Raw genomic sequence first — 17146 nt, 5'->3', positions numbered from 1 at the left:
TTCCCCTTCCTGATTTCTCATACCACAATAGTATTCCATCTTAATCATATCCCACATGTTGCTCAGACATTTCCCAACTAATTAATTTTCCCTGTTTCCAATACTTTGCCACTACAAAAAAGTTACTATAAATATTTTTTTATATAAAAGTCTTTTTTTCTTTTTCTGCGATGACTTTAGGATACAAGCACATAGAAGAAGAACTGCTGGGTCAAAGAGTATGTACAGGCTTTTAGTCCTTTGGGTATAGTTCCAAGTTTTTCTCTCAAGTGGTTAGATCAGTTCATCACTAATATCCATCCCTTCTTTTCCATATCACTCAAGCAGTTGCCATTTTCCTTTTCTGTCATCTGAGCTACTCTCATGAGTATGAAGTAGTATTTCAGAATTGTTTTAATTTGCATTCTTCATTAATAGTAACTTAGAGCATTTTTTTCATGTAATTATTGATAGTTTTGATTTCTTCTTCTGAAATCTTCCTGTTCATATTTTATGATATTTATCAATTGGGGAATCGTTTTTGGTTTTTATAAATTTGGCTCAATTCCATTTAAATTGTAGAAATAAGGCTTTTTATCAGAAAAAAATTGTCAAAATTTTTTCCCAGTTCACTGATTCCCTTCCAATTTTACCTTCCTTGCTTTTGTTGGTATAAAAATCTTTTAAATTTAATGTAATAAGAATTATATATTTCATCTCCTATAACTCTTTGTAATTTCATGGTCATGAAGTCTTCCCTTATCAGTAGATTCGATAGGTAATTTTCATAAGCTCCCCTCATTTGTTGATATCATCCATTATGTCTAAATCATACTCAATTTGAGCTTATTTTGTTATATGGTGTAAAATGTTTGTCTATGCCTGGCTTCTGCTGGACTGCTTTCCAATTTTCCCAGAAATCTTACTAAATAGTGAGTTCTTGCCCAAATAGTTGAGATCTAAGAGTTTTGGGCAATGGGCCAGCTTACAGACTACATAGTAATGAAGGACCCAAATACCAAATAATATAGGTCTGATTTTGTTACAAATGCCACCATGGAAGAGTTAGACACAGACCTGAATGCAAGACTTCACAAAGCTAATGGTAGAGTTGTGGAACCCAAAAGACCTGTTTCCAAGGAAGACTCTCAAAGGACAGGCACCCACTTAGCTATTACAAAGCTCTTCCTGGGTGACATTAAGGCAGATACAAAAAAAGCAGCACTCATGAGATTCTTTTTATAATGAAAAAAGAAAAGTAATTTAAACCATGACTGATGGAGACAGTGGCAAAAAGAGATATTTTGCTTTTGTGTCTTTTGATGACCATCATTCTGTGAATAAGATTGTCATTCAAAAACACCAAACAGTGAATGGTCAGAAACGTGAAGTAAAAAAAGCCTTTTCAAAGAAAGAAACGGCCAGTCCGTCCTTCATCTACTCAAAGAGGATGACGTAGTTTTGGATTTGTTGGTGGTGACTGTGGAAATGGCTTTGGTTGATAAAAAGAACTTTAGCTCTGGTGGGAACTTCAGTGGTGCTCTTGGTTTTAGTGGCTGTCATGGTGGTGGATATGTAGATGTCGACAATGCATTTTGAAATGATGGTGGATATGGTGGAGGAGGCCTTTGTTACTCTGGAGGAAACAGAGGCTTTGGAAGTGGTAGACAAAGTTACAGAAACTAAGGCAGTGGCTATGGTGGGAGTGTCAGCTATGACAACTGTAAAAGCACAGAATGTGGAGGCAGCTTTGGGGTGGTAATGGAAGTGACTTTGGAGAGGTGGTTATAGTTGTTCTAGTAGTAGCAGTAGTTATATTAGTGGTGGAAGATTTTAATTACTTTTAGAAAACAAAGTTTAGTGGGAGAAAAGGGTCAGAGAAGTGACAGAGAAGCTACAGCTTACAACAGATTTGTGAATTCAGAGAAGTACAGTGGTAGTAGGACCTAGCTACTACAAGAATACAGAACTGTTTTAGATAATGCTATTTTTATTTGGACAAGACAAATTAAAGAAATGAACAAAACACTAGAGCTGTATTTGTGACTAATTGTATAACAGATAATTTCAGTTTCTGTTTTATGTAAAAGCATTCTAACAAAGCATTTACATGTAGATTTTTTGGCACATAGGCTATTGATGTTAAATATAATAGTCTGATAATGATGCTGAATAGGAAAGGGAGGGAAGAAAGGTCCATTTATTCCATTTTCAAGTGGAATAATAGATGTAGTCTGACAAGAGATTTTTCTAAATCTACTGATCTAGTCCCATGATTATTTTTTGTTATTGAAATGGTTCATTTTACTTTTTTTGTCATTATTTTCATTAGTTTTTCTAATATTGAATCAGAACTGAATTCATAGTATATGTTCCACCTGGACATGCTGTTTGTAAGGTCTTTCTGATATATTGCAACAGTCTCCTTGGTAGTGGTTTATTTAAAATTTTTGCATTAATTGAGATTACAGAAGTTGTTTTTTAGTTTTTTTCTGTTTTTTTTTCTTTCTCTGGTTTAGGTATTGAAACAATATCTATAGCTATGCCCCAATTGATATATGTGCAAAAGTTATGAACAGATACTTTTCAGATGAAGAAATCAAAGCCATATATTGGTACGTAGAAAAATGCTCTAAATCACTACAAAATGAAAGTCAAAATAATTCTGAGGTATCTCACACCCATCAGTTTAACTAAAATGATAAAGGGGCAAAATAATAAATATTAGAGGGGATATGGAAAAGTGAGGACACTTATACACTGTTGGTGGAACTGTGAATTGATCCAACCATTTTGGAGAGCAATTTGGAATTATACCCACAGGGCTATAAAATTGTGGATGTTGTTACAACCCAACAATACTCTATTTCTCAAGAACATCAAGGAAAAAGGAAAAGGAACTTATTTGTTCCAAAATATTATAGCAGCTATCTTTGTGGTGGCAAAGAACTAGAAATAAAAGGGATGTCCATTAATTGCAGAATGACTAGATAAATTTTGGCATGTGATTGTGATAGAATTCAGCCCTAAGAAACAATGAGCATATAATTTTTTTTTGAAACTTGGAAACACTTACATGAGATAATGAAGAGTAATATGAATAGAATCAAGAAAATCTTATATATACAAACAGATTTAATATTTGAAGAATAATTCTGAATGTTCACCTCCAGAGAATGAATAGAGAAGTAGAAATACAAAAGACATTATGTATATATTTCCAGATGACACCTTCTATGGTGTGGGGAGGCAAGAAAGGAACTGAGATACCTGGAAATAAATTCTACTAATTTTTAAAATCCCACCTATATGTCATGGAAGGAATTTGCTAGGGCTTGTTTAATTATTTTTTCAAATTATTGATATAGAATTGGAATTAATTATTCTTTAAATGTTTGTTAGAATTGACTTCTCAGCCCCATCTGATCATCAGATTTTTTTGTTTGTTTTTCTTGAAGAAGCTTATTTATAGTTTATCCAATTTCCTTTTCTAAGATAAGATTATTTCAGTATTCTATTTCCTCTTCCATTAATATAAACAATTTATATTTTTATAAATAATGATTCATTCCACTTAGGTTGTCAGTTTTATAAGCATATAATTGGGCAAAATGACTCTAAGTAATTCTTTTAATTAAAAAATTTTTTATTGATCTCTTCTTTTTCTTATATCATCATAGTATCCTATATTTCCCTTCCTGGAAGCTCTTCAAAAGACCTGATTGATGGGGGCAGCTGGGTAGCTCAGTGGATTGAGAGCCAGGCCTAGAGACGAGAGGTCCTAGGTTCAAATCTGGCCTCAGACACTTCCAAGCTGTGTGACCCTGGGTAAGTCACTTGACCCCCATTGCCTAGCCCTTACCACTCTTCTGCCTTGGAGCCAATACACTGCATTGACTCCAAGATGGAAGGTAAGGGTTTAAAAAATAAAATAAAAACAACAACAAAAAACCTGATTGGGTGTTTTTTAGAGAGGAAAAAAAAATAACCAATTAATTTGTTGAGAAAGTACCAAAACATGTGCAATGTGTAAAACCTGTGGATCTTTCCACCCTTCATAAAGGGTAGGAAAAGGGTATCTTCTCATATCTCTTCCTTTATGTCCTTCTTGATCTATAATTTTGGAGCATATGGAGATTTTTTTCCTAACCATGGCTTCCTTGGGATATGTGCCTAGTAATAAAGTCTCTGCTTCAAAGGCATGGACATTTAAGTCAGTTTAGTTGTATAATTTTAAATAGTCCTCTAAAATGTTTAAACAACTTCATTGCTCTATCAACAATGTATTATTAGTGCACCCACAATTCCTCCAACACTGACTGTTGTCATTGTTTTTTGTCATTTTTGAACATTTTTAAAATTTTAAATTAAAATTTATTTTTAACATTCACTTTTTTAAAAGTTATAGTTCTAAATTCCCTTTTCTCTCCAGCCCCTCCCCTACTATGGAGAAGGTAATTAATATAATATCAAATATAAATTTGAAGTCACACAAAACATTTCCATATTACCAACAAATTTTTTAAAAGAAACATAAAGAAAAGTGGGAGGGTAGGCTTAAATCTGTGCTCAGAGTTCTCTCTCTGGAGGTAGATAGCATTTTTCATCAAGAGCCTTTTAGAATGATCTTGGATTATTATGTGGATCACAGTAACTGAATCTTTTATAGTTCACCATCATTACAATAATGTGATTACTGTGTACCATAATCTCCAAGTTCTGCTCATTTCACTCAGCACCAATTCATATAGATCTCAGTTTTTTTCTGAAACTTATCCTGTTTGGCATTTCTTGTAGAACAATAGTATTTCATCATCATCATCATATACCACAGCCATTCCCCAACTGATGGGTATTCCCTTAATTTCCAATTCTTTGCCAAAGAAAAAATAGCTGCTCAAAATAGTTTTGTACATATATATCATTTTCATTTTATTTTCATCTCTTTGGGATACAGAGTTTATAGTAGTATTTCTAGATTAAATAGTATAAACAGGTTTTATAACCCTTTGAACACAGTTCCATATTGTTCTCAAGAATGGATGAACCCACTGACAACTCCATGAACAATGCCCTATCAATCATCCCTGTTTTTCCATATCCCTTCTAGCATTTTATGTAGCCCCCAGTAGGGACAGTGAACCCAGATTGCAAGGACACTAGGAAGACATGTTCTGTCCAGAATCAGTCACATGAGGCCCCCAAAACCCCTCCTATAAACTTGGAAACAACTGGTTATACTGGTTCTACCCACTGAAGCCAAACATTTCCCTGGGAATATGGACTAGATGGTTACACATCTACATATTAAATTATTATCCTAAAGAAAACTCTAAGTTTCAGTGAAGTAAACTAAGTTATTGTAATAAAATTGTTAATAATTATTAACCATTGTCCCTACAAAAGGCTTATCCAATCCCTTAGCTGACATGAATTTCTCTATAAAATACTAGCTATGATCAGTACATTTTGCCTCTTATTGCTACCAGCTTCACTGGTCCTCCTGACACATGTCATCCTTCTTTCCAGATCTCATTCTCCTAATCCCTTCAGGACCCCTGAATGATTGCTAGGACCCCTTGGGACCTCACATTTTGCCATTTTCCTTTTCAGTAATGTGAGCCACTCTCATGTGTGTGAGGTGCTTCAGAGTTACTTTAATTTGAATTTCTTTGATCAATAGTATTTTAGAGCATTTTTTCATATTACTATTGATAGCTTTGATTTTTTTCTTTTGAAATCTAAGGATATGATCTTATTTTAATGAATTGGTTTAGTTCCCTGTATATTTGAGAAATGAATTCTTTATCAGAGAAACTTCCTGTTAATACTTTCCCTCACTTTCCTGCTTTCTTTTTAATTTTGTCTGCATTGGTTTTGTTGATGCAAATTTTTTAACATTATGTAACCTCTCTTTCACTTTTTTGGTCATAAGTTCTTCTCATATCCATAGATCTGACAGGTAATTTTTTCTATGCTTCCCTAATTTGCTTATAACTTTTTATGCCAAGCCATATACCAATTCTAACCTTATCTTGGGTAGGACATATGAAAGGTTGGTCATTTTTACCAATTTTCAACATTGGTTATATATATATATTAAGTACCAAACCCAACTGTGAGGAATTTGATGTAAAGATATTTTTTTCTCATTCAAACACTTCCCTTCTTTTCTGATATGCATTCATATTGTCTGTGAAGGAGCTTTTCAGCTTCAAATAATCAAAGTTTTCTATTTTATCTTTTCTAATTGCCTCTATTTCTTCTATGCTTAAAAATATGCATCTGGGGCACCTATGCAGCCCATTAAGTAGAGCAAGCAGACCTACAAATTTTAATAGTCTGGTCTGCTATGAACTTTATTGGAGTTAGTAAAATCTGAAGTCTACCCATTTAGAAAAAAATGCTGGTGATATTCCCTTCACAAGGAAGACAAAGATTCACTTGCTCATAATCACTCCTCTCCAACATGACTTGTTAACGATTTCTAGACCATTTCCCTAAAAATATGCATTTTCTTTTTGAGACTAGAACCATATGTAATAGGGAATGTACCAAAAATGAAATCACTGCCAACTTATAATTATCTATGACTAAGCTGAGTTATTTGAATTGCTCAATGGATATATGTTTATCCCACAATCTTCACTGTAATATAAGAGATCCATTGGAAAGTCAGGCAGGTATCTCTGGACCTGGGTGAAAATCCTCAACTTTGTTCATCAAAGGTAGTTACTGCAGTTATAGAGAAAGCAATGACTAGTAAACAAGTGAGGCAAAACTTCCTACCTTCCAAATTCTTCCCTGTCTCCAGCATACATGAGGGCCACCAAAATATTGGTGATTGCAGTCCCAACATTGACTCCCATCATTACGGGAATTGCTGTCTCTACTGTCAAAACTGTCAAAGGAAAAAAAGGTAAGTGGAGAGGGAAAATGGCAGAAATTCACAGGAAGAAGGCTTAAACTCTCCTCCTAAGACCAAGTGCCCAGAACTATAACTAGAGCAAGGGAACTGGGGCTTTTGCCAATACAAAGAAACCAGAGATCCGTGGCAGCAATATCGAAGAGTGTGGACAATGTTGGCTATCATAACATCCTGGTCCCACAGTTACCTCTTTCCCTTTCAGTGACTTAGAAACCTCTGTCTTCCATGGAAGGGCTTCATCCTCTTCTCTCCTCCATAGTCACACTCTAGGGAAGCCTAGCTCCTGACCTCACATCTGTCCCTTTCACTAGATGCTAAAATGACATATTTTCACCAAAAAAAGTGGTGTGGAACTTGGTCGTGGAATATGTAGAGATCTGTAGAGATCTGGTTAAACTCAAACTCATTTGAAAAATAAAGCTCTGATAGAAAAGGATCTGGCCTGAATTATCTCTAATCAAAAAAGAATCCATTCAAACTGTAGCTACATCAAAGACACTTATTCAGACTCAGCTGGGTTAAAGACAGGAAAAATGGAAAGAAGTACTTCACTTTGAGCTCCAGTCTTCCATAGCAGATCTTCCAAAGCAATAAGCATTGAAGATTCCACTTAAGAATACACAACCCAATTCTGCCAGGTAGAGCTTAATTTTCTGACTCTACCACAAGAATGGGGGGGGGGGGGAGGGCAGATGATATCAGAGGAAGAGATTCAGCCTGACAGATGGATGAAAAAGCAAGAAGATGAAGGTAAAAGGCCAGGGCACATTGCAAACAATTACGTGATTATAAAATTTGAATGAAACTCTTTGAATGGATTCAGGCTTGCCTAATTAATGTGGCTCTGTGCATGTGTGTTTGTGTTCATTTCTCAGGACTGACTCACATGAAGATGACACCAGGCTGACGAGGACGGATGCGGATATGCTGGAACTCTGCACGACAACAGTTGCCAGCAAACCCAGCATTGCGCAGGCTATCGGGTTGAAAAGTATTGGCCCACCAAAGAGAAATTCTCTGGCCACTTTTCCTAAAAAGGTAAAGACATTAAAAAAAAAACTCTATATGGTGGATGTTTGAAACTACTAGACTACACATCAAAGGCTGGGGGCCACTGTGTGGTATGAGGATTGAGTGAGGACAGTCAGCTGGTTGCCAAAGCTGTCACCGTGGCAGAGGGCAGTCAGGATTTAATTTGGTTTTAGGAAGCCATGAGTTCAGATTCTGCCTATTTCCCTCTATTAGCATAGGTTAGGCACTTTGCTTTTCTGTACAAATTTTAAAGTGCCATAAAATTCCTCCTATTATTATCTTTGGCTTCATACAAAGGAAATGGAGTGACAGATGAAGTCAATTATCCCAGTAGTTGGAATAAAAAACAATTGACTAATTAAAGTCAACAAGATAGAAAAAATACTAGACCAGGTTAGAGAATACACACACACTGACCTATCCTAGGATCTCTACCTACAAAAACAGATTGTTTTAAGATACACCTGGGAGAATTTATGTTTTATTTTTCTCATAGAAAGTCACTCCTGTTGCCAACAGAACACAAAACATACACAATTGCACATTTCCTAGATTCAATCTATATAAAAAGAGAGATTATGCTTAGACATCAGTAGAGGGATCAAAATGCACATTCTCACCACAATACTTTAATGTGTTAGCAATATATCTGTATCAAGATAGATAAGCCAGAGAGATAGAGACAGAGAGTGATAGATAGGTAGATATGGAGAGACAGACAGAGACAATGAGACTAAAAAGAGAGAGAAAGAAAAGAGAGAGAACAAGATATGAAATATAATCCCTAAACTATCTCATTTCCAGAGGCTAGAGTTGAAGTAAAGTGATTTGGATCCTAGGTTGGGGGGTGGAGAGGAGAAAATGGTGAAAAATATGAATCAAGAAGCATCCAAGTAAAAATATCTCTTGAGTGGATGAAAAAGTGAGACTTCTGAGAGTATAGTTTAAAAATGAAGATTAATTAGGTTGAGATCACTTATTGATTGACTATGAGCTGAATCAAAATAAATTTGAAAGCAAAAAAACAAAGCCACCCACCAACCATTGATCATTTCTGAAATTGTTTTTCATACCTGCAATCAGCTGGAAGGCACTGCTGAGAATGTCCAAGGAGCAGGTAAAAAAGAAGAAAAATAGCAGAAAGGTAATCACTTTCATGATGGCTTGGGAGAAAAAATGAATTATTTTCTTTTTGAACTTAGTCTCTGCAAAAACAATAGATGCAAAAAAAACTTTTATGAAAAATAACACTCATTCCTAATAAAACACTTAAAAGTATAGGTATAAATTGATTTTTCTTTAGATTAATAAGTATACATTTTGAACCAGCAGCAAACAATATTTGTATTTGGAAGACTTCCCCATAAGACAGAGAGTAAAACAAGGATGCCCATTATCACCAATTTTATTTCATTTCATACTAAAAATGCCAGGAATAGTAATAACAAGAAAAATAAATCAAAATATCCAAATGGGCAAAGAGAAACAAAACTATTTCTTTTTGAAGGTGATATGATAAAGATAATTATATATATGAGAGAATCCTAGAGGTTCAACTAAAAAATTAATTGACTTTAGCAACCTACAGGGTATAAAATATCAATAATGATATCTTTGAATGGCATACTAAGAGATAACCCATTTAAATAACCTATAGATTGAATAAATTTTCTACCAAAGCAAATCCAGGAAGCATATGAACATAATTATAAAACATTTTTATACAAATAAGGTCAGATTTAAATAATTGTAGAAATATTCATTGTTCATGAGAGGGCAAAGTCAATATAAATAAAATGATAATTATACCTAACCAATCTACTTATTCAATAATAGCCCAATTAAACTACAAAAAGTTTTCTTTGAACTAGAAAAAAAAAATCAACATTGATTTGGAAAAAAAAAAGGTCAAAAATATCAAAGAAGGTTTCTGGAACTCTCAACCACAGATGGTAAGGGGAGGCAGACAACAACTACTTGGAAGGAGATTACAAGAGTCCCCTTGCTATCTCTGGGTGTGACACTCTTGTTGTATTGCCCACATGGAAAACCAGAATTCAGTCTTGAGGCACTGTAACAGTGTAAGGAGGATTACCAGAATATATCAGTATTTGTAGCCACAAGGGAGCAGAAGACTCTGGTAACAGTTCCAAGGGGGAAAAGAGTGCTTGGAGTTACTCACAGACCAGAGAATAGGTGGGGATAGTATTAAACATACCTTTCCTTAACATCATTCCACCTTGGAAGAACTTAAAGCAGATAGATTCTCAGTGCCAGCTCTGAAGGCAGCTGCAGAAAGAATATAAAACTTAGAACAGTGCTCCCTTCGGCACAGAGACAAACCCCAACTTAAATAGTTTTTTAAACTAAAAGAAAAGGAAAAGGCAGGAAATTGAACAAACAACAACAAAAGAAGCCACATAGACAGTTATTTTGGTGATGGTACACTCAAACTGAGAACACAACAACATCAATCTTGCTGCATCCAAAGTCTCCAAGAAAAACATGAATTTTTCTCAATCCCAATAAGAATTAATGGAAGAGCTCAAAAACGATTTAAAAAATCAAATAATAAAGGCATAAGAAATTATTAGAAAATGAGAGTGATATGTGTAAATTATGAAAAAAAGAGTCAATAGCCTGATAAAGGAGGCACAAAAAATACTGAAGAAATGAATATCTTAAAAACCAGAATAGGCCTATTGGTAGTGGAGCCATAGAGATTCAAAGAGGAGAATAACTTCTTAAAAGCAGAATTGGACAAATGGGAAAAATTGTTTAAAAGACAGAATTGGCCCTTTGGGGAAAAGAGTACAAAACACACAGAGGAAATGAACTGTATATCAAGTAGATTTGTCCAAATGGAAAAGGAGGTACAAAAGCTCAATCAGGAAAACAATGATTTAAAAACTAGAATTACACAAACGGAATCTAATGACACCATAAGATAGGAAGAAATAATAAAACTAAGTCAAAAGAATGAAAAAATAGAAGAAAATGTGAAATATGTTATGGGAAAAACAACTGGCCTTGAAAATAAATTCAGAATAGATTAAGAATTATAGGACTTCCTTAAAGTAATGATTAATTTTTAAAAAATGTTATACATTATTTTATTTGGTCATTTCCAAACATTATTCATTGGAAACAAAGATCATTTTCTTTTCTTCCCCCCCTTCCCTCCCACCACCTCTCCCACAGCCGACACGAGATTCCACTGTGTATCACATGTGTCCTTGATTTGAACCCATTTCCATGTTGTTGGTATTTGCATTAGTGTTCATTTAGAGTCTCTCCCCATACATGTCCCCTCAACCCCTGTAGTGAAGCAGTTGTTTTTCATTGGTGTTTTTAATCCCACAGTTTATCCTCTGCTTGTGGATAGTGTTTCTTGGATCCCTGCAGATTGTTCAGAGACATTGCATTGACACTAATGGAGAAGTCCATTACGTTCGATTGTACCACACTGTATCAGTCTCTGTGTACAATGTTTTCTTGGTTCTGCTCCTTTTGCTCTCCATCACTTCCTGGAGGTTGTTCCAGTCTCCATGGGATTCCTCCACTTTATTATTCCTTTTAACACAATAGTATTCCATCACCAACATATACCACAATTTGTTCAGCCACTCCCCAATTGAAGGGCATCCCCTCATTTTCCAATTTTTGGCCACCACAAAGAGTGAAGCTATGAATATTCTTGTACAAGTCTTTTTCTTTATTATCTCTTTGGGGTACAAACCCAGCAGTACTATGGCTGGATCAAAGGGCAGTCTTTATTGCCCTTTGGGCATAGTTCCAAATTGCCCTCCAGAATGGTTGGTGTTCACAACTCCACCAGCAATGAATTAATGTCCCCACTTTGCCACATCCCCTCCAGCATTTATTACTTTCCTTTGCTGTCATGTTAGCCAATCTGCTAGGTGTGAGGTGATACCTCAGAGTTGTTTTGATTTGCATCTCTCTGATTATAAGAGATTTAGAACACTTTTTCATGTGCTTATTAATAGTTTTGATTTCTTTATCTGAAAATTGCCTATTCATGTCCCTTGCCCATTTATCAATTGGAGAATGGCTTGATTTTTTGTATAATTGATTTAGCTCTTTGTAAATTTGAGTAATTAAAACTTTGTCAGAGGTTTTTATGAAGATTGTTTACCAATTTGTTTCTTCCCTTCTGATTTCAGTTATATTGGTTTTGTTTGTACAAAAGCTTTTTAATTTGATGTAGTCAAAATTATTTATTTTACATTTTGTGACTCTTTCTAAGTCTTCCTTGGTTTTAAAGTCTTTCCCTTCCCAAAGGTCTGATATGTATACTAATTTACTTATAGTTTCCTTCTTTATGTTCAAGTCATTCACTCATTTTGAATTTATCTTGGTGTAGGGTGTGAGGTGTTGATCCAAACCTAATCTTTCCATACTGTCTTCCAATTTTCCCAGTAGTTTTTATCGAATAGTGGATTTTTGTCCCAAAAGCTGGGATCTTTGGGTTTATCATTTGCTGTCTTGCTGAGGTCATTTGCCCCAAGTCTATTCTACTGATCCTCCTTTCTGTCTCTTAGCCAGTACCAAATTGTTTTGATGACTGCTGCTTTGTAATATAGTTTGAGATCTGGGACTAGAAGGCCCCCTTCCTTTGTATTGTTTTTTTTTTCATTATTTCCCTGGATATACTTGATCCTTTGTTCTTCCAAATGAACTTTGTTAAGGTTTTTTCTAAATCAGTAAAGAAACTTTTTGGAAGTTCCATGGGTATGGCACTAAATAGATAAATAAGTTTGGGTAGAATGTTCATTTTTATTATATTGGCTCATCCTACCCATGAACAGTTAATGTTTTTCCAATTGCTCAAGTCTAGTTTTAGTTGTGTGGAGAGTGTTTTGTAGTTGTGTTCATATAGTTCCTGTGTTTGTCTCGGGAGGTAGATTCCTAGGTATTTTATTTTGTCTAAGGTGATTTTGAATGGGATTTCTCTTTCTAGTTTTTGCTGTTGATCTGTGTTGGAAATATATAGAAATGCTAATGACTTATGCGGGTTTATTTTGTATCCTGCAACTTTGCTAAAGATGTTGATTATTTTGATTAGCTTTTTGGTTGAATTTCTAGGATTCTTTAAGTAGACCATCATGTTATCCACAAAGAGTGATAACCTGGTCTCCCCCTTGCCTATTTTAATGCCTTCAATTTCTTTTTCTTCTCTAATTGCTACTGTGAGTGTTTCTAGTACAATGTTAAATAATAGAGGTGATAATGGTCATTCTTGTTTCACTCCTGATCTTATTGGGAATGCATCTAGTTCATCCTCATTGCAGATGATATTAGCTGATGGTTTTAGATATATACTTATTATTTTTAGGAACAGCCCTTCTATTCCTATGCTTTTTAGTGTTTTTAATAGGAATGGGTGTTGTATTTTATTTATCAAAGGCTTTTTCTGCATCTATTGAAATAATCATGTGATTTTTTTTGGTTTGCTTGTTGATATGGTCAATTATGTGGATGGTTTTTCTAATATTGAAGCAGCCCTGCATCCCTGGTATAAATCCTACTTGATCATGATGGATGACCCTTCTGATCACTTGCTGGAGTCTTTTTGCTAGTATCCTATTTAAGATTTTTGCATCTATATTCATTAGGGAGATTGGTCTATAATTTTCTTTCTCTGTTTTTGACCTGCCTGGTTTTGGAATCAGTACCATGTTTGTGTCATAAAAGAAGTTTGGTAGAACTCCCTCTTTTCTTATTATGTCAAATAGTTTGTATAGTATTGGGATTAACTGTTCTTTGAATGTTTAAAGTAATGATTTTAAAAATAGCTTAGACATTATTTTTCATTAAATCATCAAGGAAAAATGCCCTGATATTCTAGTGCCAAAGGACAAAATAGTCATTGAAAGAATCCCCTGGTCACCTCCTCAAAGAGATCCCAAAAGAATAACTCCCAGCAATATTGTAGCCAAATTTCAAAACCTTCAGGTCAAGGAGAAAATATTACAAGCAGCCAAAAAGAAACAATTCAAATATCATGGAACCACAGTCAGGATAACACAAGACTTAGCAACTTCTATACTAAAGAATCAGAGGCCCTGGAACACAATATTCCAGAGAGCAACAGTGCTAGGATTTCAATCAAGAATCACTTACCCAGAAATACAGAGTACAATATTTCAGGGTGAAAAAGGAAATAGAGTATTTTGAGATATTCCTGATGAAAAAAATTAGAGCTGAATGAAAAATTTGACTCTCAAATACAAGACTTGAGAGAGTTATAAAAAGGAAATCAGGAAAGAGAAATTAAAAGATACTCAATAAGGTTAAACTGTGTACATTCCTAAATGGGAAGATGATTTGTGTTATGCCAAATAACTTTTTCATTTTTAGGTAGTTCTTAGGAGTATATGTTGACAGAGGGGAAGAGTGTGAGTTGAATAATGGAATGATATAAAAATTTTTAATTAAATTAAGGCATGGGAAAGAAGAATGTATTAGGAGGAGGAAGGAGGGGAAAATATAATGGGGTAATTTATCTCACATAAAAGAGCATGAAAGATTGTTCATAGTGGAGGGGAAGATTGGGGAGATGGGGAGAAGAGCATGTAAACTTTACTCTCAAAGTAATTGGCTCAATGCAGGAAGAACATACACAATCAGTTAGATATAGAACGCTTTCTAACCCTACAAAAAATTAGGAGACAAAGGGGATAATAAAAGGGGGGGTGAAGATGATGGAGGAAAGGCCATATTGGGAAAGGTGGAGGTCAGAAGAAAAATGGGTAAATAGGATGGAAAGTAATACAAAGTAACCATAATGGTGCAAACATTTTTATAAGAGTCTCTAATAAAGGCCTTATTTATCAAAATACATAGAGAAATAAGTTGAATACATAAGAATACAAGTCATTCCCCAGTTGATAAATGGTCATGAGGTATGAACAGGCAGATTTCAAACAAAGTGATTAAAGCATTCTATAGTTGTTCAAAAATACTCCAATTTACTATTTAGAGAAATACAAATTAAAGCAATTTTGAGGTACCACCCCACACCAGATTAGCTATTATGACAGAAGAGGAAAATGATAAAGTGGGAGTGGATATGGGAAAGCTGGAACATGAATGCATTGTTGGGCAGCTGTGAACTGATTTAATTATTCAAGAGAGTAATTTGGACCCAAGGTCAAAGGGCTATAAAATAGTACATATCCTTTGATGCAGTAATACCATTATTAGGTTTGTATCTCAAAGAAAGTTTTTAAAGGGGGAGTAAGAAGTACCTATATTTATAAAAAAATTTAAAGCAGCCCTTTTTAGAGAAGCAAAGATTTGGAAAGTGAGGGGATACTCATCAATTGGGAAATCACTGAATAAGTTTTAGTATATGAATGTAATGGAATACTATTTTGCTATAATAAATGACAAGCAGGAAGAGCTCACAAAAACATGGAAAGACTTACATGAACTGGAACTGTGAAATAAGCAGAACCAGGAAATCATTGTACACAGCAACAGGAATGCATTACAATGAACACTGTGAATAATAGCTATTCTCAGCAATACATTGATCCCAAACTAACAGAAAGAACTCATAATAAAAAGTGCCATTTACTTCCAGAGAAAAAGAACTGTCTCAATCCAGACAAAAAGTAAAGTATTATTAATTCCTTAAATATTTTACTAAAATTTTCTTCTTCCACAAAAAGGAATAATGTGAGAAAAATTTTTTTACATGATGGCACATGCAAAATCTATGAGATTGCTTACCATCTTAAGGCAGGTGGGAGGTTGGGGAGAGGGATGATGGAAGAAAATTCAATACTCAATGTTTTGTTTTGTTATTAAATATTGGAAATTGTTTCTATAATTACATGTAAAAATGAAAATTTAATACCTAAAAAAATATCAAAGGAAATAGTGAAAAAATGTTAAGGAAGGAGGTTTAGAAATACCAGATTTCAAACTATATTATAAAGCAGTAATGATAAAACTATCTGGTATTCCCTAAAAAATAGAAAAGAAGGTCAGTGTAATAGAATAGACATATGTCAAAATGTTGTAAAAGATTATAGTAACCTTGTATTTCACAAAGGGAAAGTTCTAAGTTTTTGGAATAAGAATTTATTATTTGATCAAAATTGTTGGGAGAACTAGAAATCAATGTGGCAGGAACTAAATTTTGATTAATATCTTCCATCATTCATCAAGATAAGATCAAAATGGATACATGATCTAGGCCTAAAGGGAGATGTTATAAACAAATTAGAAGAACAGGGAAACATTACTGAATAAATGATTGATAGCATTTACGAAGTGTTGAAATGGATAATTTTGAATACATTAAAATCAAAAGTTTTGTACAAATAAAATGAATATAGTCAAGATTTCTTAGAAGGAAAGCAATAAGTTGAGAAAAATTTAAATGGATTTTCTCATCTCTGAAATATCTTAAGAACTTAGCCAGCTATAAAAGAATATGAGTAATTCCACCATTATTAAATGATCAAAACATTAACAGACTATATTTGGATATATATATAGAGAGAGAAATGAAAAATGTTCTAAATCATTCTTGATTAGAGAAATGCAAATCAAAACAGCTCTGAGACATCATCTTACACCTATCAGACTGGACAAAATCATAAAAGGGCAAAATGACAAATGTTGGAGGGGATGTTGATAAAAGAGGGTCACATATATTTTTGGTGGAACTGTGAAGCGATCCAATCATTTTAGAAAACAATCTGGAATTATACGCAAAGTGTTATAAAACTCTGTATAACTTTTGACCCAATAATACCACTATAAGTTTACTTCATGAGGTGAAGGAAAAAGGAAGTGAAGCTATAATTTCTTAAATATTTATAGAAACTCTTTTTGTGGTAGTAGAGAACTGGAAACTAAAGAGATAGCCATTAGCTGGGGAATGGCAGAATAAGTTGTGGTATGTGGTTATAATGGAATACTATTGTGTCATAAGAAATGATAAACAAGATGATCACAAGAAACATGGAAAGATTGATATGAAATGATTGAAAGTGAAGTGAACAGAATCAAGGGAACATTGTACACAGTAATGATACATGTGATGATCAACTGTGAATGAATTAACTTATCAGCAAGGCAAGGATCCAGGAGAACTCTAATTAACCCATGAGTAAAAGTCTATGCATAGTCCTAGAAGGAACAGAGTCCTAATGAAGATTGAAACATAAC

General features: G+C 34.2%; 1 protein-coding gene across 17 annotated transcripts in view; it reads right to left on the bottom strand.

Annotated features, from left to right (window-relative positions):
* Positions 1–17146, bottom strand: part of LOC100012556 (sodium-dependent phosphate transport protein 2B-like) — a 91519-nt gene that overhangs the window by 46128 nt on the left and 28245 nt on the right. For 8 of the 17 annotated variants that reach the window (XM_056802504.1, XM_007496624.2, XM_007496619.2 and 5 more), the window contains exons 2-5: positions 10158–10228; positions 9013–9144; positions 7794–7937; positions 6769–6880 (exon numbers count right to left, since the gene is read on the bottom strand). In XM_056802504.1, the coding sequence (XP_056658482.1) occupies positions 6769–6880; positions 7794–7937; positions 9013–9144; positions 10158–10173 (404 nt within the window). In that variant the 5' untranslated portion in view covers positions 10174–10228. Of the gene's footprint in view, positions 1–6768; positions 6881–7793; positions 7938–9012; positions 9145–10157; positions 10229–17146 lie in introns of those variants that run through there. The other 9 variants (XM_056802500.1, XM_056802501.1, XM_056802503.1 and 6 more) reach the window with 4 other exon arrangements.

This window comes from Monodelphis domestica, chromosome 6, assembly GCF_027887165.1.
Source record: "Monodelphis domestica isolate mMonDom1 chromosome 6, mMonDom1.pri, whole genome shotgun sequence".
NCBI lineage: Eukaryota > Metazoa > Chordata > Mammalia > Didelphimorphia > Didelphidae > Monodelphis > Monodelphis domestica.
Note: the sequence above shows the minus strand (reverse complement) of the source record. Positions and strands in the feature narration are given on the sequence as shown.